Source organism: Leucoraja erinacea, chromosome 5, assembly GCF_028641065.1.
Source record: "Leucoraja erinacea ecotype New England chromosome 5, Leri_hhj_1, whole genome shotgun sequence".
In the NCBI taxonomy this organism is placed as follows: Eukaryota; Metazoa; Chordata; class Chondrichthyes; order Rajiformes; family Rajidae; genus Leucoraja; species Leucoraja erinaceus.
In genome coordinates, this window is record NC_073381.1 from 24,369,679 (window position 1) to 24,390,250 (window position 20,572).

At 40.5% G+C, this 20,572-nt stretch overlaps 1 protein-coding gene across 1 annotated transcript in view; it reads right to left on the bottom strand.

Moving 5' to 3' along the window:
• Positions 1-20,572, bottom strand: part of LOC129696870 (peroxidasin homolog) — a 217,670-nt gene that overhangs the window by 59,125 nt on the left and 137,973 nt on the right. The window contains exons 6-9 of the mRNA XM_055634944.1: positions 19,010-19,081; positions 14,440-14,609; positions 6,443-6,560; positions 3,135-3,289 (exon numbers count right to left, since the gene is read on the bottom strand). Coding sequence (XP_055490919.1) covers positions 3,135-3,289; positions 6,443-6,560; positions 14,440-14,609; positions 19,010-19,081 — 515 coding nt within the window. The remainder of the gene's footprint in view (positions 1-3,134; positions 3,290-6,442; positions 6,561-14,439; positions 14,610-19,009; positions 19,082-20,572) is intronic.

Below are 20,572 nucleotides of genomic sequence, written 5' to 3' on the forward strand. Positions count from 1 at the left end.
GAACCAAAAAAAACTAAGTACCGGGGGAGGAAAGGTTTGAAAAAACAAGGTAAGTCTTTATTCTTTTGGGAGTGGGGGGCCAAGGAAGGTTAAGGGGGGGGAAAAACTTGGATAAGAGGGGGGGTCTGTTAAAAAAAATGATGAAGGAGGGGTTACGGGGGGGGGGGGGGAACAGGAGGTTGACGTTGGTTACGGTTTTTCCCTTTGAGAGGGTAGGGAAAGATTTCAAAAAAACAAGGAGGGACATTTGGACTGGAAAACAAATTATGGGGGAAAAGGAAGGTTTAGGGGTAACATGGAGGGGGAAAAAAACATCTTTACTCAAGGAAGGAGGGTGGTAGCTGGGTGGGGGAAAACTTTGGAGGGATTTTCAGGGTGGATGGGTTGGTGGGAAGGAAGGCAAGTTTTCGGAGTTTGACATTTTAAAACAATTAAAAAATTGGGATACTTACATATGGGGGAAGGGAAACAAGGAAATGCCGAGGGGGGTTTTTAGGGGTGCTGAGTTGCCAAGTAGGATGTGGGGGGGACTTTAGGGAGAAAAAATTTAAGTGTAATCGGCATTGGACTTGGGGGGACGGGGGCGCGAGGGATGGGAAACCTGGTTTCCGTTGCTTGTAAAGGTTCTTGAGGTTATAAACAATTTGTTGGAAGAAAATTTTGAAATGGTTCTTTTTTCCTACAATTGGGGGGGGAGGGCCCATTTGTTACTGGGGGCACAAAACAAAGTGGTTTCTGCCCACAAGGCCTTCCGGTAAAAAAAACCTATGGTTTTCAATACCTGGGGGGGGGGGGGGGGGACGTTGGGGTAATTTGGTGGTTGGATGGTGTTGGCCTTTGTGGGGCCCATGTTGGGGTTTTGTTCCGTCTTGTTGGGCTCGGGGATTTTCATTTCCCCCCCACATCTGCAACAAAAAAAGCAGTTTTAAAAAGTGGGTCGTCAATAAAAAGGCAACAAATGGTGGCGGGGAGGGATTTGCAGGGGAAAAAATAGATTAGGAGTTTTGTACCAATCACCAGTGCATTGATTGGTTGAACCTAGTTTTAGTGAGCTGGGAAAAAAACAGTCGTTTTCCATTGAATACGTTTCAAGAAGTTTATTTGGGAAGAAGGTAAGGACAAGATTGGCACCTAGGAAATAAAAAGGCTCCAAATTTAGGAAAAGAAAAAAAAAATTAAGGGGAAAAATAAAAAAAAACCATTCCATAAGGGAAAAGGGGAAAAAATAAGGCATGGGACCTTAATAAAAAAGGTCTTAAAAAGGGATTATAAAATTGACCGTCAGGGAAACTTGGAAAAATACATTATTTTCCACTTAAGCCCTTTCCAGGACAAAAAAACAAACGATCCAAATTAAAAAAATAGTTTCAGCAATTTAAACGCCCCATGGTTAAAAAATTAATTCAGGAGAAAAACTTCCAGAATTTTCCAGGGGGAAGATTTGTTAAGAAGTGGTGGATGTCCAAAAACAGTAATTTCAGATAAATAGGGCCCCCGCATTGGCACGTTTAAGAGGAAAGCCAGGATGGAATGATGAAATGGAAGGGAGGGGGTTTAGGGGGAAGGATGCTTAAACCACCCACTTAGGGAAAGGGGCCTTTCGTTTTTCATGAATTGGGTTTTGCCCAAAGGTTGTTAATAAAAATTTGTAAAGGTTATTGCCAAAAAAAAACTTAAAAAATGGTAAAAGCAAAAAAACCCTTGATGGTGTTTTTTTATGGGGAAAAAAACCCAAGGGTAAAAAATTGGGGCTTTCCAAATATGGCCCTATTTCCTCATTAAAGGCACAACACAAATGGGTTGTTCTGGACCAGTTTGCCAATTAAAAACTTTACCTTTTTAATTTAATTTATGGAATGCATTTTGCTTGAACAGGAGGAGTCTTTGGATTATTGTTTGCTAAAAGACCAAGTATATGTCCACCCCATTCCGGTTGGCCTTTTTAACCGGGGATTTGTATATTAAGCAAGGTTTTGTCCACCTGAGGGGAAAGTTTAGGTAAAGTAGCGAGGGATTTCATGGGGCAAAAAAGGGGGAGGAACCCATTCAACGTTCTCATCCAAGGTTATCCGTGGGTTGTGGAAGGGGTTTTCCAGTTGCACTTTGGGGCACTTCCAAAAGGTTGGGGACCCCACTTCCAAACGGGGGAACCCCAAAGGACCCTCACCGTGGGGGGTTTTGTGGGGGCTTGGAAATTTACAACAAAAAAAGCAGGGGGCCCGAGCTATTTAAGTTGGAAAAAACAGGAAGTCACAAAAATTCAATGCCAGAAACGGACATTTCAAGGTCTTAAACAGTAAATTCACTTTCAAAACCACCATGGCAACATTTTACATGCAGGGGGAAAAAACAAAAGGGAAAAATTGGATTTTTTAAAAAAAAAAATTCGGTGAAGGGGGGCATTTTAAGCTTTTGGCAACTGTTTTTACTGTTGCAAAAAAAAAAAAGTTGATAAAAAACTGGTGTAAGTTGAGAATGTAATTACTTCCAATTCTGATTCGCTAGGCTTGTTGGCAGATTCAAAACAATTAATTCAAAATGTTGCCCATGGAGTACAAAAAAAAAAAAACAAAAAAAATTTATAACGAAAAAAGGTGCGAGGTGTCAAAGTTGATGCATAAACAATTAAGTATTCTTCTAAAATATCCAAAACTTTACTATCACTTTAAAACACGTTTTCCCTTTCCAAAATTTACCAATAGGGACCGGTTTTTGTTCTTCAGTGGCACCAAAAACAAATTTTTCTCCAAAAACTCCCACCCCCCCCAACCAAACTCGGCTATGTAAATTTATGCAAGCAGGGGGCATTTTACAAATTTTAGTTAAAAACCCTCTAATTGTTATGGAAAATGGTTTAAAAAAATCTATTTTTTCACCCTCCAAAAAAAAAAATAATGGGACGTAAAATTGCTTATTAATTCGGATTTCATGTCTGAATTATTTAGCTTTGGGGCATTTTTTTTTTAAATTATTGAAAACATTTTAAATGGTTTGCAATGGGATAAAAACGCCCATTAGTTTGCAGAAGGCAAATTAATTATTTCCAGTGGCAAAATCTCTTATGTATTGGATAAAGGATTTTTCCCTAGGGATGCATAAAAAGATCATTTCCAATCCTGAAAGGGGTGGGGCACCAGGCCCAGTTGTAGGTTGTGCCTTTACAGGCCACCAGAGGGGGGACCTGGGTTTGGAAAATCCAGGGAACTGAAGGGTGGCTTGTAATGTGCGGGGGAGGTATATAGAATTAAATAGATTTAAGCGTGGATTATACTTCATATCTAGTGCATTACTGTAAAAGAACAAAATCACCCATAATTTACCCCTAGTAATTTTAGGCATTTAATTAAAAATAAAATCCAAATAGTAAGCTTAAATCAGTGGTTATTATATTTGTAACCAAGCACATTGACAAATATAAATGCTAATTAAGTTATCTGCAATAGGCATGCTTATGACTGCCAAGAAATAATGTTTCATAAATTATCAATTAGAGGTATTTATTTTTGCATTTTTAACCAATGACATTTTTCTGGTTGGAATTTAAGTGATTTCTGAAATAGATCGGTATTTTGATCCACACTGATTACACCAGCAACAGAGCAGCATGCTCATAACATTTCAAACATGCAGCCAGATTCTACAGATCAACACAAATAGAAACATAGAAAATAGGTGCAGGAGTAGGCCATTCGGCCCTTCGAGCCTGCACCGCCATTCAATACGATCATGGCTGATCATCCAATTCAGTATCCTGTACCTGCCTTCTCTCCATACCCCCTGATCCCTTTAGCCACAAGGGCCACATCTAACTCCCTCTTAAATATAGCCAATGAACTGGCCTCAACTACCTTCTGTGGCAAAGAATTCCAGAGATTCACCACTCTCTGTGTGAAAAATGTTTTTCTCATCTCGGTCCTAAAAGATTTCCCCTTATCCTTAAACTGTGACCCCTTGTTCTGGACTTCCCTAACATCGGGAACAATCTTCCTACATCTAGCCTGTCCAACCCCTTAAGAATTTTGTAAGTTTCTATAAGATCCCCCCTCAATCTTCTAAATTCTAGCGAGTAGAAGCCGAGTCTATCCAGTCTTTCTTCATATGAAAGTCCTGACATCCCAGTAATCAGTCCGGTGAACCTTCTCTGTACTCCCTTTACGGCAAGAATGTCTTTCCTCAGATTAGGAGAACAAAACTGTACGCAATACTCCAGGTGTGGTCTCACCAAGACCCTGTACAACTGCATACTCAAATCCTTTTGCTATGAATGCTAACATACCATTCACTTTCTTCACTGCCTGCTGCACCTGCATGCCTACTTTCAATGACTGGTGTACCATGACACCCAGGTCTCGTTGCATCTCCCCTTTTCCTAATCGGCCACCATTCAGATAATAGTCTACTTTCCTGTTTTTGCCAACAAAGTGGATAACCTCACATTTATCCACATTATACTGCATCTGCCATGCATTTGCCCACTCACCCAGCCTATCCAAGTCACCTTGCAGCCTCCTAGCATCCTCCTCACAGCTAAAACTGTCCCCAGCTTCGTGTCATCCACAAACTTGGAGATGTTGCAAATCATTAATATATATTGTAAATAGCTGAGGTCCCAGCACTGAGCATTGCGGTACCCCACTAGTCACTGCCTGCCATTAAAATAGTTAAAAAATTAAAATAGTTGAGATATCTGAGACTAAATGAATGTCAATGTACATTTGAGTATCAATTTCATCTGTTTGTAAATTCTACCATGCCCAGAAAGTATTAGATATTAAGTGACATGAATCAGTGAATATGTCAACACATGCTAAAAATATGCATTTCTAATATTTTAGAAAGTTTCTATGAAGCTCCCAGATTACTATAATTACTATAATTATTGTTAAATCACAATGAAAAACACTTGATTTGTACTCATGAATGGTATGATTATATTTGTACCAGACACATTGACCAATGCTATTTAAGGTATCTACAATAGGGATCTTATGAATGCCAAACAATAATGTTGCATAAATAAGAGGTATTAATATATATTTTTGCATTTTTAACCAATGACGTTTTTCTGGCTGTCATGCAAAACAAAGTTTCTTACTGCTTCTCAGTACACATGACATTAATGAACCAATATCAATAAAAGTGTAAGTCAATTTGTGCATAAACTAAGGCATAAATATCTCAGCTATTGTTGTATGAGTTGTCCAAACAATTCGCAGTGTAAACCACCATACTGACATAAACATGGAGATGTTGCCGCAGTGCTGAAAGCAACACAACGTTTCATTCTACGTTACGCAAAGCTGTTGGTTTAGGTTATGTGCCTGCCTGTAGAAGAGCGAGAAGCCAAACTGTGACTCTTATCCTGAAGATTAATCTGAAACATCAAAAAGAACCATATCTTATTTGGCACGGGAGAATTATACTCTGAAACTCTTGGCCAGCCAAAAGGATTTCACCTTCACCTGTAAATTCCAGTCTCTTCTTTTAATTCAAAGCAACAGCTCAATGTCTGAAGAAGGGTTCTGACCTGAAACTTCATCTATTCCTTTTCTCCAAAGAAGGAATGGAAGGATGGAATGGCAACCCAGAGATGGTGCCTGACCCGCTGAATTACTTTAGCATTTTGTATCAAACTCAATTCAATTTCCACACACAAACAAGATGTCAATCCATTATTCCAATTTTTACAAAAGGACGATATTAACAATGATTAACTGCCTCCACATCTCCATGAGAAGAAACTTTTCCAATTCTTTCCCACATAGGAAGTGAAAATTATTTATTTATCACTCCATAGGCAAAAAATTAATCTTGAAGATTAATTATAACAATACATAATAATGTTCCACTTTGCAAGTAGCAGCTGGTCCCATTCATGGTTCATGAGGTAGGTTAACTAGGCAGTGACCTGATCAACCCAAACAAGGCCCAAAATGTTTGGACACCTTTAGTGTAGGTTGGCTCCAGGGACTCGTATTTAAATCATACTAGACCAAGTGCAGACCCATTGGGTCTGCTCCCCCAATGGTGTGATCCCCCAACCCAATATTCCACCATGCACCCGTCTCCTCCAACGGAACTGAACCCGTTCCCAAATGTAAGATTCAAGCACTCCCCTGCCTCCCTCAGCAGTGGATTTAAAAAAAAATCCAATTGCACCTCCCCTGGCTGCTGCAGCAGTGAAAAGTTCAGAGTGTTCCTGTCTTGCAACTTTGTATTGAAGTGTGTTGGAAGCTGATAGGAAGGAGCAGTCGTCAATGAATCAAAGGGCAGAAAGGCAGTCGGACGGCAGCCGGTCGGATGGCACGAGAGTTTTATATATATTAATAGATAGATAGATGCACGTGAACTGCTTCCAAGATGTTACTACAGATTTCAACTTTTGCAATAACCATATTCACACAAAAAAAGCTGCAAAAGCAGTTGATAGATATCAACTTACTTGTTACGAAGCCAAATTATTTCAGGCTTTGGATTTCCCTCAGCTCGGCAGGTAAAGTACACAGTGTTCCCAGATGTTACATCCGCATCCTGTGGCTGCGTTGTGATTCGTGGTTTCTCTATGTAGATTGAGAACTAATTTAAAATTAGATTCCAACTTCACAATGGAAGAAAGTATCAAAATACATTAAAGATATCCAAATGTGGCTGCCTGCCTGATGTACTAGCATGTTGGCCACTGTCATATCTTGCCATAACAAATAAGCTAATAACAAATGTGCACATGCTGGTCACTTCAAAACATAACACTATCATTTGCACGAAATAAACTTAGAATAATAATTTTATGTTTAAAACAACAGACCCGGAACTAAATTAAAATCAGATGGCTATTCCAATGTAGTGCAATGAACATCTGATCACAATGACAAGACTGGAGACTCAACTAATCTCATAACAGTCAACATAATTTAGGCAGATGGTGCAGCTTTAGATGAGGAGAGCTCACATCCTGTGCTCACATCGAGGCCTAATCATAGGTATGTTACAATACTTACCTTCAGCGGTGCTGCAATTCTGCCACTGGCCGTGTGCGCGATTTTGACGCGTTTGAGGGGGGGCGGGGCGGGGTTAAAACGCGTTTTTTCCCCGACCTGGTCCTAGATTATAATTGTTGGAGTGCAAGATGTTGCTAAAGAATCGTTCCGACGGCCGTTCTGTGTGTTTTTTTAAAAAATTTGCCCGACAAGTTAATCGCTGGAGTGATTTTAAAATCAGCTTCTGAAGCCGTCAATGCCGACAATGGGGCCGGATTTTATGTAGGGGACAGGTAAAAGAAAGTTGTTTATTTTTTTGTATAAAAGTGTTTCTTAAAATGTCTTTAATTCACATTTTAAGTTGCGAAACGGTGATTTAGTCCCCGAACGAGCCGGCAGTGTATTTGCTGCCGATATGGGGACTAAATCACTGCAACCTCAACGTTCCAAATCCAGAAAATCCCACTTGCAAGCTGATTTAAATGGCCATTAATTTACAGGTATTAAACATTAAATTCCTTCCATTTGGCCTATGAGATGACAATGAGATTTAAAAATTATGTTATATTCTGAATTCTTGTGTGAATGTTATTTGGACAATTAGGCTATTTAAAAATGTTAATCTATTCTTAAGAAATGGATAGATGTTTTGATCTAGTAATTGAATTTTGTAATTAGTTACAATTAGGTAACTAACTAATTATATGCTCTAATTTCAAGTAATCTAAGTAAGATTGTTTCATATTTGTTTTGGAATGCTTCAATCTATAATAACTGAAAATTTCTTTCAGTTCTCTTAAATTTTAAGAAAGTTATGGGCTTTTAAATGTTCTCGATCACAGCTTTTGTGTTAAGTCAATGAAAAAGCAACAGGAAACAAGATGTCAATTTCCGAGTATGAAAATGGCCATAACTTTTTTAACACTGAAGATATGAAAGTGAATTAGGTGTCAAATTAAACTTTTTATGCTTTATGTGATGGGGTAAATTAAAGACTTGATTTTTAAAATCTCAAAATGTTGTAACATTGCTACTAATCACATCCAGTCAGTCTATGCCGACCTTACTTACAAAGGCTCAAGATACTTTTTTTTTTAAACTAACACCATATGTGTCCTCTGTTCCTGGTCAATCTTTCGTATTTCATCTTCAAACAGATTAATTACACATTTGATTGAGAGCGTTTTATGCATGGCAATGGCCAGTTCATAACATTTATGAGAATATTAATAGGTGCTCAGACTCGAGAGGTTGGATTTGAATTGGGTTTTAGTTTTGTATCAAACAGACTTCTAATCAGAGGTCGATACTCCACTGTGGACCTGAATTCAGAAGAAATCCAACAGCAGCTTGTATACATATTACATCTCTGAATGGAAAACCACCCCCAGTCCTTCATGGAACTTTGGCACACATTCTGCATCACAGACAAGCAGATGGAAAGAAGATCAGTAACTCACATGCAACAAGCTCTCAAACACCAGACGCTTAACCATCCGCTAGCTCAGACTGAACCACGCTGCCCAGTACCCTGTCCAGCAGCCAGGATGGGAATGCTCATTGAAATGTTATGATCTAGCTCATTGAATCAGCTCGAAAGCAGGTTATCACTTAGTGCATTCTCATTGGCTGAGTGGCAATGATGAAATATGTTCTCAGTAGCTGAGCAGACATGTAACTTTTTTGTCTGAAGGTAGACCCAAAAAGCTGGAGTAATTCAGTGGGTCAGACAGCATGACTGGAGAAAAGGAATACAGTGCCCTCCATAGTTTGGGACAAAGACCCGTCATTTATTTATTTGCCTCTGTACACAATTTAAGTTTTGTAATAGAAAAAAAAATCACGTGTGTCAGATGTGCACATTGTCAGATTTTAATAATGGCCATTTTTATACATTTTGGTTTCACCATGTAGAAATTACAGCAGTGTTTATACATAGTCCCCCCCCATTTCAGGGCACCATAATGTTTGGGACACATCAATCATGTAAATGAAAGTAGTCATGTTTAGTATTTTGTTGCATATCATTTGCATGCAATGACTGCTTGAAGTCTACGATTCATGGGCATCACCAGTTACTGGGTATATTCTCTGGTGATGCTCTGCCAGGCCTGTATTGCACCCATCTTTAGCTTGTGCTTGTTTGGGGGGGGGATAGTCCTCTTCAGTTTTCTCTTCAGCAAATAAAAGGCATGCTCAATTCAAGTCGTCAAGTCAAGTTTATTCGTCACATACACATAAGAGGTACAGTGAAATGAAAAGTGGCAATGCTTGTGGATTGTGCAAAAAAACTACAAAACAGAATCACATATTACATATTTGTGGGAGGAAAAAAAAGAAAAAACAGCTATTTTAAAAAGACACCAAACAGCAGCAAATCGGTACAGTAAAGTTAGTCCCTGGTGAGATATGAGTTTACAGTCCTAATGGCCTCTGGGAAGAAACTCCTTCTCATCCTCTCTGTTTTCACAGCATGGCAACGGAGGCGTTTGCTTGACCGTAGCGGCTGGAACAGTCCGTTGCTGGGGTGAAGGGGTCTCCCATGATCTTGTTGGCTCTGGAGTTGCACCTCCTGATGTATAGTTACTGCAGGGGGGCGAGTGTAGTTCCCATAGTGCATTCGGCTGAACGCACTACTCTCTGCAGAGCCTTCTTGTCCTGGGCAGAGCAGTTCCCAAACCAAATCCTGAAGAGTGTTTCTGATCTGTCGGACAGGTGTTTGAGGATTTTTCTTTATTATAGAGAGAATTCTTCTGTCATCAGCTGTGGAGGTCTTCCTTGGCATGTCAGGCCTTTCTTTCTTCTTAATGATGTTTCAAACAGTTGATTTTGGTAAGCCTAATGTTTGGCTGATGTCTCTTAACAGTTTTATTCTTGTTTCTCACTCTCATAATTGCTTTGACTTTCATTGGCACAACTTTGGTCCTCATGTTGATACACAACAATAAAAGTTTCCAAAGATGATGGATAGACTGGAGGAAAGACTAGATGCTGAGACCTCTCTTATAGCTGCATTAAGGAGGCATGAAATCGACACACCTGAGCAATTACAAACATGTGTGAAGCCATATGTCCCAATGATTATGATGCCCTGAAATGGGGGGACAATGTATAAACACAGCTGTAAAACCAAAATGTATAAAAATGGCCTTTAATAAAAATTTGACAATGTGCACTTTAACCACATGTGATTTTTTTCTATTACAAATCTCAAATTGTGGAGAACAGAGGCAAATAAATAAATGATGGGTCTTTGTCCCAAACATTATGGAGGGCACTGTAAGTGACTGAGTGTCAGGGGAAAGGGACTCGAGAGACATAGATGGTGATAGAGAGATATAGAACAGATGAATGAAAGATATGCAAAAAAGTAATGATGATAAAAGAAACAGACCATTGTTAGACGTGGGCTAGGTAAAAACATGTTACAGACAATAAGATTTAAGATGACGACTTTGAAGCTAGTGGGTGGGGGAGGGACAGCGAGAGAGGGGATGCAAGGGTTGGTTAGAGAAATCAATATGGGTTATAAGCTGCCCAAGTGAAATAGGAGGTGCTTTTCCTCCAATTTGCATTTGGCCTCACTCTGACAATGGAGGCCGACAGAAAGGTCAGTGTGGGAATGGGATGGGGAATTAAAGTGTCTGGCAACCGGGAGATCAGGTTGGCTTAGAAGGAATGAGCATCTTGTAGTTTTATTTGGTAGAAATATTTTTCTCTCTGGGCCAGAAGTTATACAATGAATCGGTGGCTGCTGAGAAGCATGAAGTTGTATTCACAACCATGTTTCACGTCAGGATGAATTTCAGCCTCATTCTCCACTGCTTCTATTTCGAGACTTTTACCCAAAACCTTAATATTTCCCTTGCATGCTCTTTACTTTCCCCATAAACACCAATTTGTCTGAAAATATATTTCCTAAACTTACTCACCTTAATCACCCACATCTTCATCACGGGTTACATTAAACCGTTAATCTTTCTCACCTTGCCTGCCTCACCTTATGTTTGCGAATGATCCACAACAACACACATAGTGAAAGATCAATCTTTATTCCATAAGTAATCCGGAACATTTAAACTGCCAGCCATTCATATTCAGCTTGGCGTGGCTTGTGAGAGCTGGCTGACCTCGTTAGTGTAAAGCTGTGTAGTACAGTAATACCATGTAATGAGTGGCATGCATATATGTGTAGTGGTGATTATAAATGGCATGGAATAATAAGGCTTGATCTACACCTTAGATCAACACTCCACAGCCCAAGATAGCCACAGCTCTCACCATCACACCCCAGAACTACAAACTCTGAACTTTGACCTGAAGTGTGATAATTACCATGTTCTACTTTTTAGAGCTTCTCCTTCACAATGGTCTTTTTAAGTTTCTCAAATCCATCTTCTGACCAAGCTATTGGACACATTTCTAACCCTACAGGCTTAATAACCAGCTATTATTTTGCAAATATTCTACAATTTAATATTTCACTTTCGGACACGGCATCCATTTCCTTAAAAACCACCTGAATAATGTTTTAGAAGGCATCGAGAGAACCGATGAGAGCAGCGGCCTCTGTAGCCCGCCTGTCTTTTGAAAATTTTTGTCCCTATGATGGTGTAGTATGTTTGTTTTGGTTCATATATGTGTTTTTTAATTGTTTCTCTTTGTTGGGGACTGGGGAAACCAAATTTTTAAATCTTCATTTGAGGTTTAAATGGGAAACTAAATTGTAATTGTCGGGTCTCCGTTGAAAGGTTGGGGCCTTAAACCGTGGAGCAGCCTCCATCCAGAATGATCTGGGGGCTCCAGTCGCGGACTTACCATCGTGGAGCTGGCCGGCTTTGGAGCGTGGAGAGTTGTGGTGGCGCGCGGCTGTGACTCGACTATGGACCTTCGGTGGCTCCGGCTGCAGGCCTGTGGACGGTGACATTGGGAGCTCGCGGGTCCCTGGTGGGCGACCGCTTTTGGGTCCCATGTCCCGCAACAGCAGGGCTGGTCCCCCAATTGCTATATTGAAAACCTCTCCAGCGAGCGGGGCCTTACATTGCCGGGCTGCTTTAACAGGGGGGGGGGGGGGCCCTTTCTGGGTGCTTTGGTATCGGGGAGAAGAATGGAGAGGTAGAGAGTGACTTTGCCTTCCAGCACAGTCACCCATTCACTATTTGGATGTTTATGTAGTGCCTTTTAATTCAAGTTTTGCTTAATGTGTTTTTTTTTGTTGTATGACTGTAGAAACCAAATTTTGTTTGAACTTCATTTGAGGTTTAAATGACAATTAACTAAATTGTAATTGTAGTTGTATTTGTAATAGAAAGGTCTCGCATTAAAAATGGCATTTAAATTAAATTCAGAAAGAACTGTTTCAACCATTATAAAATTAGCATTAGTGTAAAGTGACAATCATATGCAATTAATTAATTACATGAGATTAGCAGAGCACAATCCCCAACAGCATTGCAGAATATGCATATAAATAAAACTAGACTAAGTGGGACCCGTTGGGTCCCATGTTCACACAGGAGGGCTGGTCCCCCAATGCTATATTCCACCTCTCCACCAATTCCAATCTTGATGGCCAGTTGGGGGGGGGGGCTTTCTGGAATGCTGGTATGGGTTCTTGGTAGTAGTGCCTTTCAATTTCAAGCAAAGCACCCTTGCCACCATTTGCAGTAAGTAGTGCCTTTCAACTTCAAGCCAAAGCACCCAAGCCACCATTTGCAGCAGAGAGAGAATGGTGATTTTTTTAACTTTAAACCAAAGCTCCCAAGCCACCATTTGCAGTAAGTAGTGCCTTTCAACTTCAAGCCAAAGCACCCAAACCACCATTTGCAGGCAGTGCCTTTTTACCTCAAACAAACCATATTTTCATTTTCAAACCACATAATGGGTACACAGTTGTGTAGACATTTGTTCAGTGTTATTCAGAGCTCATAGAGACGTGACCCTTGGCATCATCCATCTTGCAGAGACTGTGAGGCACACCACTTCCTGGTTTTATAGTCCCTCCTCCTCCCACCAGCAGGTGCAGCAGAAAGAATGGTGATTTTTTTTAACTTAAAAGCCAAAGCTGCCAAGCCACCATTTGCAGTAAGTAGTGCCTTTCAACTTCAAGCCAAAGCACCAGACACCATTTGCATTAAGTAGTGCATTTCAACTTCATGCCACCATTTGCAGTAAATAGTGCCTTTCAAACTTCAAGCCAAAGCACCAAAGCCACCATTTGCAGTAAGTAGTGTCTTTCAACTTCATGCCACCATTTGCAGTTAGTGCCTTTCAACTTCAAGCCTAAGCACCAGCCACCATTTGCAGTAAGTAGTGCATTTCAACTTCAAGCCACCATTTGCAGTAAGTAGTGTCTTTCAACTCATGCCACCATTTGCAGTAAGTAGCCTTTCAACTTCGCCAAAGCACCCAAGATACCATTTGCAGTAAGTAGTGCCTTTCAACTTCAAGCCATAGCACCTAACCCACCATTTGCAGTAAGTAGTGCCTTTCAACTTCAAGCCAATGCACCCAGGCCACCATTTGCAGTAAGTTGTGCCTTTCAACTTCAAGCAAATCACGCAAGCCACCAATTGCAGTAAGTAGTGCATTTCAACTTCAAGCCAAAGCACCCAAGCCTCAATTTGCAGTAAGTAGTGCCTTTCAAACTCAAGCCAAAGCACCCAAGCCACCATTTGCAGTGTAGTGCCTTTCAACTTCAAGCCAAAGCACCCAAGCCACCACCATTTGCAGTAAGTAGTGCCTTTCAAAGCAGCCAAGCCACCATTTGCAGTAAGTAGTGACTTTCAACTTCAAGCCAAAGCTCCCAAGCCACCATTTGCAGTAAGTAGTGACTTTCAACTTCAAGCCAAAACACCCAAGCCACCATTTGCAGTAAGTAGTGCCTTTCAACTTGAAACCAAAGCTCCCAACCCACCATTTGCAGTAAGTAGTGCCTTTCAACTTCAAGCCAAAGCACCCAAACAACCATTTGCAGGCAGTGCCTTTTTACCTCAAACAAACCATATTTTCATTTTCAAACCACATAATGGGTACTCACAGTTGTGTAGACATTTGTTCAGTGTTATTCAGAGAAACGTGACCCTTTGCTTCATCCATCTTGCAGAGAGGGAGTGAGGTACACCACTTCCTGGTTTTATAGTCCCTCCCACTCCCTCCAGCAGGAGCAGCAGAGAGAATGGTGAATTAAAAAAAAAACATTAATATCTCTCTGATTTGTCATCGATAGTAAATATCCTCTGCACCCGTAAGGCAGAGAGGGGCTCTGAGCGAGGTGGCCAAAAATGATGGCCGTAGGTGGCGGCGTTCTGTCGGAAATCGCAGCACCGTGGGCCAAAAGTGGTCATGATCAGAGATTTAATAATATAGATAGACAGAAAAATGGCATGTAAATCCGGCAGCTGGTAATAAAATACCTGGACAACAATGTGATCAATCTTGCCTTGACCAAACTAAAACTCACCACAATTGAATTCTTCTGGTGTAACTGTGGCAACAGATCTTCCCTGCAGCCTTTTGGGATACTCGCAGGTAGCTGCTGCTTGTGTGTTACTTGATTCAGCATATTCCTGCAGCATCTCAGCCAACCACATCAGATCGCAGTTACAATTCAGGCTATTGGAGTCCAATCTCCTATTAAAAAGAAATACTTTTGTGAAGATAAGATATTATTTTAATGTACATTTCCATGTTTCAAATTATTGAAAACGGTCTAGTTTACGAGGAACAGAAACTAAAATTATTTAGTCAGCACTCAAGCAAATTTAAAGCATGCACATTTCTCTTCAGTAACAGATCTTTCTGTCTTTAAGACAAAGATAACACATTCAGGATCTTTGTATAAAAAAAATATTAATTCATTTTGCTCGTTTGAAGCAAAGACCAACTCAAACACTGCATCCCTTCTACGTTAAATATATAATATTTGGCAAGCATCCCATTTTTTAAACACGAGCTCTATTTCTTCTGAAAACTAACTGCATCGCTAGACAGCTGCAGTTTTCCCGTTCCAAGTGCATCAGATCATCTGGATGCAGCAAAATAGGGGAATAGGAAAACTTGCAAGTAAAAAGATGCATAATTTTCTTTGCTTTTAGTATAATATTAAACTAACAATATCTCTTTCATGCACCACCTGATTTTCCTCTTTATTGTGCACCCAATGCAATTCTAACCACCTGGTACAGGTTTACACAAATCTGCCCCAGTTTATTCTGAATTTTTCAATATGCATTCTATCAAGTTAATAATTTCAATATTCAAGGTTCCTTGTTCTCCTTTCAACAATAAAAAAAGATTGGCACTTCACTTTTGCTGTTTTTTGCTATTATCATTATACACAGTGCCCTCCATAATGTTTGGGACAAAGAACCATCATTTTTTTTTTCCCTCTGTACTCCACAATTTGAGATTTGTAATACCAAACAAAAATCACATATAGTTAAAGAGCACATTGTCAGATTTTAATAAAGGGTATTTTTACACATTTTGGTTTCACCATGTAGAAATTACAGCTGTGTTTACATACATTGTCCCCCCACATTTCACAGCACCATAATGTTTGGGACACATGGCTTCACAGACGTTTCTAATTGCTCAGGTGTGTTTAATTGCCTCCCTAATGCAGGTATAAGAAAGCTCTCAGCACCGAGTCTTTCCTCCAGTCTTTCCATCACCCGTGGAAACTTTTATTGCTGTTTATCAACATGAGGACCAAAGTTGTGCCAATGAAAGTCAAAGAAGCCATTATGAGACAGAGAACCAAGAATAAAACTGTTAGAGACATCAGCCAAATCATAGGCTTACCAAAATCATCTGTTTGGAACGTCATTAAGAAGAAAGAGAGCACTGGTGAGCTTACTAATCACAAAGGGACTGGCAGGCCAAAGAAGACCTCCACAACTTATGACAGAAGAATTCTCTCCATAATAAAGAAAAATCCCCAAACACCTGTCCGACAGATCAGAAACACTCTTCAGGAATCAGGTGTGGATTTGTCAATGACCACTGTCTGCAGAAGACTTCATGAACAGAAATACAGAGGCTACACTGCAAGATGCAAACCACTGGTTAGCTGCAAAAATAGGATGGCCAGGTTACTGTTTGCCAAGAAATACTTAAAAGAGCAACCACAGTTCTGGAAAAAGGTCTTGTGGACAGATAGGACAAAGATTAACTTATATCAGAGTGATGGCAAGAGCAAAGTATGGAGGAGAAAAGGAACTGACCAAGTTCCAAAGCATCGCACCTCATCTGTGAGACACGGTGGTGGGGGTATTATAGCCTGGGCATGAATGGCTGCTGAAGGTACTGGCTCATTTATCTTCATTGATGATACAACTACTGATGATAGTAGCATAATGAATGCTGACGTGTACAGACACATCCTATCTGCTCAAGTTCAAACAAATGCCTCAAAATCCATTTGCCAGCAGTTCATTCTGCAGCAAGACAATGATCGCAAACATACTGCTAAAGCAGCATAGGAGTTTTTCAAGTCAATTACCTGATCTGAACCAAATTGAGCATGCCTTTTATATGCTGAAGAGAAAACTGAAGGGGACTAGCCCCCAAAAACAAGCATAAACTAAAGATGGCTGCAAGACAGGCCTGGCAGAGCATCACCAGAGAGGACACCCAGCAACTGGTGATGTCCATGAATCGCAGACTTTAAGCAGTCATTGCATGCAAAGGATATGCAACAAAACACTAATCATGACTACTTTCTTTCTTTCTTTTAAAATCTTTTTACCAGCTTTTTTTTTTCACAAACAAAAACAAAACAAAAAAAGAATAATGATAAACATAACAATGATATTGATACATAGGGATCAGGATTACATTAAAATAACACGTATAACCTAAATATGAGTCTAGTGTCAAAATACACATTAAATACACATTAGACCTCTATGTAAATATAGTCTATGTTTCTATGTTTCTAAATGTTTAAAAGAAAACATATATATATAAAAAAAAACAAAGATAAAAAGAAAGAAAAAAAGAGAAAAAGGGGACCCCCCCTTCCCCTTAAACTAGAGGGGGGAAAAAAGCAAAACAGAATCTGGGCTGCAAAGAATTTCAACAATTTAAGTTCCTGTTTGTCGTCAAGTCCGTTCCACCATATAAATGTAAAATAATTTTTATAATGGTTGGAGAGGGGACAATTTATGTCGTATGAAAATGTTGAATAAATCTTCCCCAAGTCTTATCAAATTTAACCAAGGGTTCAACAATGTCACTCCTGACTTTTTCTAAATTTAAACATGATATCGTTTCAGAGTACCACTGAAGTGTGGTCGGAGGGTTGGAGTCTTTCCATTTAAATAAAATAGATCTTCTGGCAATGAATGTGGTAAAAGCAATCAGCCGATGGGCGGAATGGGACAAATGAATAGAATCTAACATTGGTAGCCCAAAAATTGCAGTAATAGGATGAGGTTGTAAATCAATACCTAAAACTACAGAAATAGTATCAAAGATTTCATTCCAATATTTTTCCAAAAGTGGAAGGGCTAAAACATATGGGTCAGTGAGGCCACTTCAGAGTTACATCTGTCACAGGTAGGATTTATATGACCATAAAAACGAGCAAACTTATCTTTTGACATATGAACTACTTTCATTTACATGCATTGCTGTGTCCCAATCATTATGGTGCCCTGAAATGGGGGGACTATGTATAAACACTGCTGTAATTTCTACATGGCGAAACCAAAATGTATAAAATGAATGAATGACTATGTTTATTGGCTTAGTATTCACATACAAGGGATTTGCCTTGGTGCTCCGCACACAAGTGACAACATGACATACAGTGGCAGTTACGAATGACACGTAAAACACTAAAACATTAATAATAAAACACCATTGATCAAACATGTGAACCAAACAAAATACCAGAGCAAAAGGAGGCTACAGATTTTTTTACTATTGAGTAGAGCTACTACTCGTGGAAAAAAGCTGTTTTTATGTCTGGCCGTGGCTGCTTTGACAGTCTGGAGTCGTCTTCCAGAGGGAAGTGATTCAAAGAGTTTGTGGCCAGGGTGAGAGGGGTCAGAGATGATCTTACCCGCTCACTTCCTGGCCCTTGCAGTGTACAGTTCATCAATGGAGGGAAGGTTGCAGCCAATAACCTTCTCAGCTGATCGGACGATACGCTGCAGCCTCCAGGTGTCGTGTTTGGTGGCTGAGCCAAACCAGACCATAATGGAGAAAGGTGTGGACAGACTCTACGATGGCCGTGTAGAATTGGACCACCATTGCCTGTGGCAGATTGTGCTTCCTCAGCTGCCTTTGAAAGTACATCCTCTGTTGTGCCTTTATGACTGTGGAGTCGATGGTAGGCCCCCACCTTAGGTCCTTGGAGATGATGGTTCCCAGGAACTTAAAAGACTCCACAAATGTGACTGTGGTGTTGTTGATAGTGAGTGGGATGAGGGGAGGGGGATAAGGGGAGGGGGATGAGGGGAGGGGGAGCTCTCCTAAATTCAATTAATTCCACTGTCTTAAGAGCATTGGGTTCCAGGTTGTTGCGATGGCACCAGGACGCCAGCTGTGACAATTCCTGTCTGTAGGCAGATTCCTCCCTATCCTGGATCAGTCCAATCAGGATTGTGTCATCTGCAAACTTGAGAAGCTTGACAGAGGAGTCTGTGGAGGTGCAGTCATTGGTGTAGAGTAGAGGGGAGAGTACGCAGCCTTGCGGTGCTCCTATGCTGAGGGATTGCGGGTCCGAGATGTGCTTTCCCAGCCTCATATGCTGCTTCCTGTCTGTCAGGATGCTGGTGATCCACCGACAGAGGGGTTCAGGCACACAAATGGCCTTTATTATCATCTGACAATGTGCACTTTAACCACATGTGATTTTTTCCCTATTACAAATCTCAAATTGAGGAGTACAGAGGCAAATAAATAAATGGTGGGTCTTTGTCCCAAATATTATGGTGGACACTGTAACTACAAGTGTTGCTCACACTGGAACCCTTATCACTCCCTTCCCCATCTCCCCATAAAGAAAGCTTCCTACTTACAATCTTTTCATGGACTCTAACTGACTGAATGTTCCAGGCAAGATCTGCGACAATCTATTGTTGTGCAAAAAACTGAAAGACAAAATCCAAATGTTATTTTTACAGAATTATCAAAAACATCTGCTTAACGATGTCACTCTATGTTTTCATGCCCATGATTGCCAAGGAATAAAATGAGACTTCTTGAAAAAATAAATAAATAAAAATAAATAAAGATAGCTGCTAGTAAATACTAATTTTATATTTGTCCAATATATGTAATATTCTGAAATCTAAAAAGCATTCCTTGCAGAATCAAATAAATTGTTACAATGATCACCTTCGGCAAAAGTCTTCACAAGTAGTCAATGCCAAGTCAAGTCAAGTTTATTTGTCACATACACATACGAGATGTGCAGTGAAATGAAAAGTGGCAATGCTCGCAGACTTTGTGCAAAAAACAAAAAAACAAACAAACAAACAGAATGGAACAGAATCACATATTTTTTTACATATTAAATATTGTGGGCAGAAGGAAAAAGGGCAAAAAAAAAAAAGCAATTTAAAAAAAAACAGTAGAATGGTACAGTAAGGTTAGTCCCTGGTGAGATAGGAGTTTACAGTCCTAATGGCCTCTGGGAAGAAACTCCTTCTCAACCTCTCCGTTTTCACAGCATGGCAACTGAAGAGTTTGCCTGACCGTAGCAGCTGGAACAGTCCGTTGCAGGGGTTGAAGGGGTCTCCCATGATCTTATTGGCTCTGGAGTTGGACCTCCTGATGTATAGTTCCTGCAGAGGGGTGAGTGTAGTTCCCATAATGCGTTCGGCCGAACGCACTACTCTCTGCAGAGCCTTCTTGTCCTGGGCAGAACAATTCCCAAACCAGATTGTGATATTTCCGGACAAGATGCTTTCCACAGCCGCTGAGTAGAAGCACTGGAGGATCCTCGGAGACACTCTGAATTTCCTCAATTGCCTGAGGTGGTAAAGGCGCTGCCTTGCCTTACTCACGAGTGCTGCAGCGTGTGATGCCCATGTCATATCCTCAGAGATGTGGACTCCCAGGTATTTAAAACAGTTCACCCTATCCACAGGATCCCCATTTATCCTCAATGAAGTGTACGTCCTCGGATGATGTGTCCTCCTAAAGTCCACAATCAGCTCCTTACAATCAGCTCCTTAGTTTTTTTGATGTTCAAGAGGAGGCTGTTGTCCTGACACCAGAGTGCCAGATCAGCCATCTCCTCCCGGTAGGCCTTCTCATCGTTGTCTGAGACCAGGCCCACCACCACAGTGTCATCAGCAAACAATGCAACCTTTAGCTGCATTCTCAGCATGATCCACTGTGAAGGATTGTATAGCTTATCTGGACAATGAAAATTAGAATGTGCATTCCTTGCCAAAGATCATCTTCTTTCTTAGTTGGTCCCTTTGAATCAAGGAAGACTTATTTCCATTCTGGTTGGGTGGCGACTGGTAAGATCACATGGGATCAACAAGTTTTGCTGATCCCTTGCCACCGGTGATGTTTGACATGACTGGCAGATGGGTAGTTTGGAAGATGGTGTACTCCATTCACCGCTA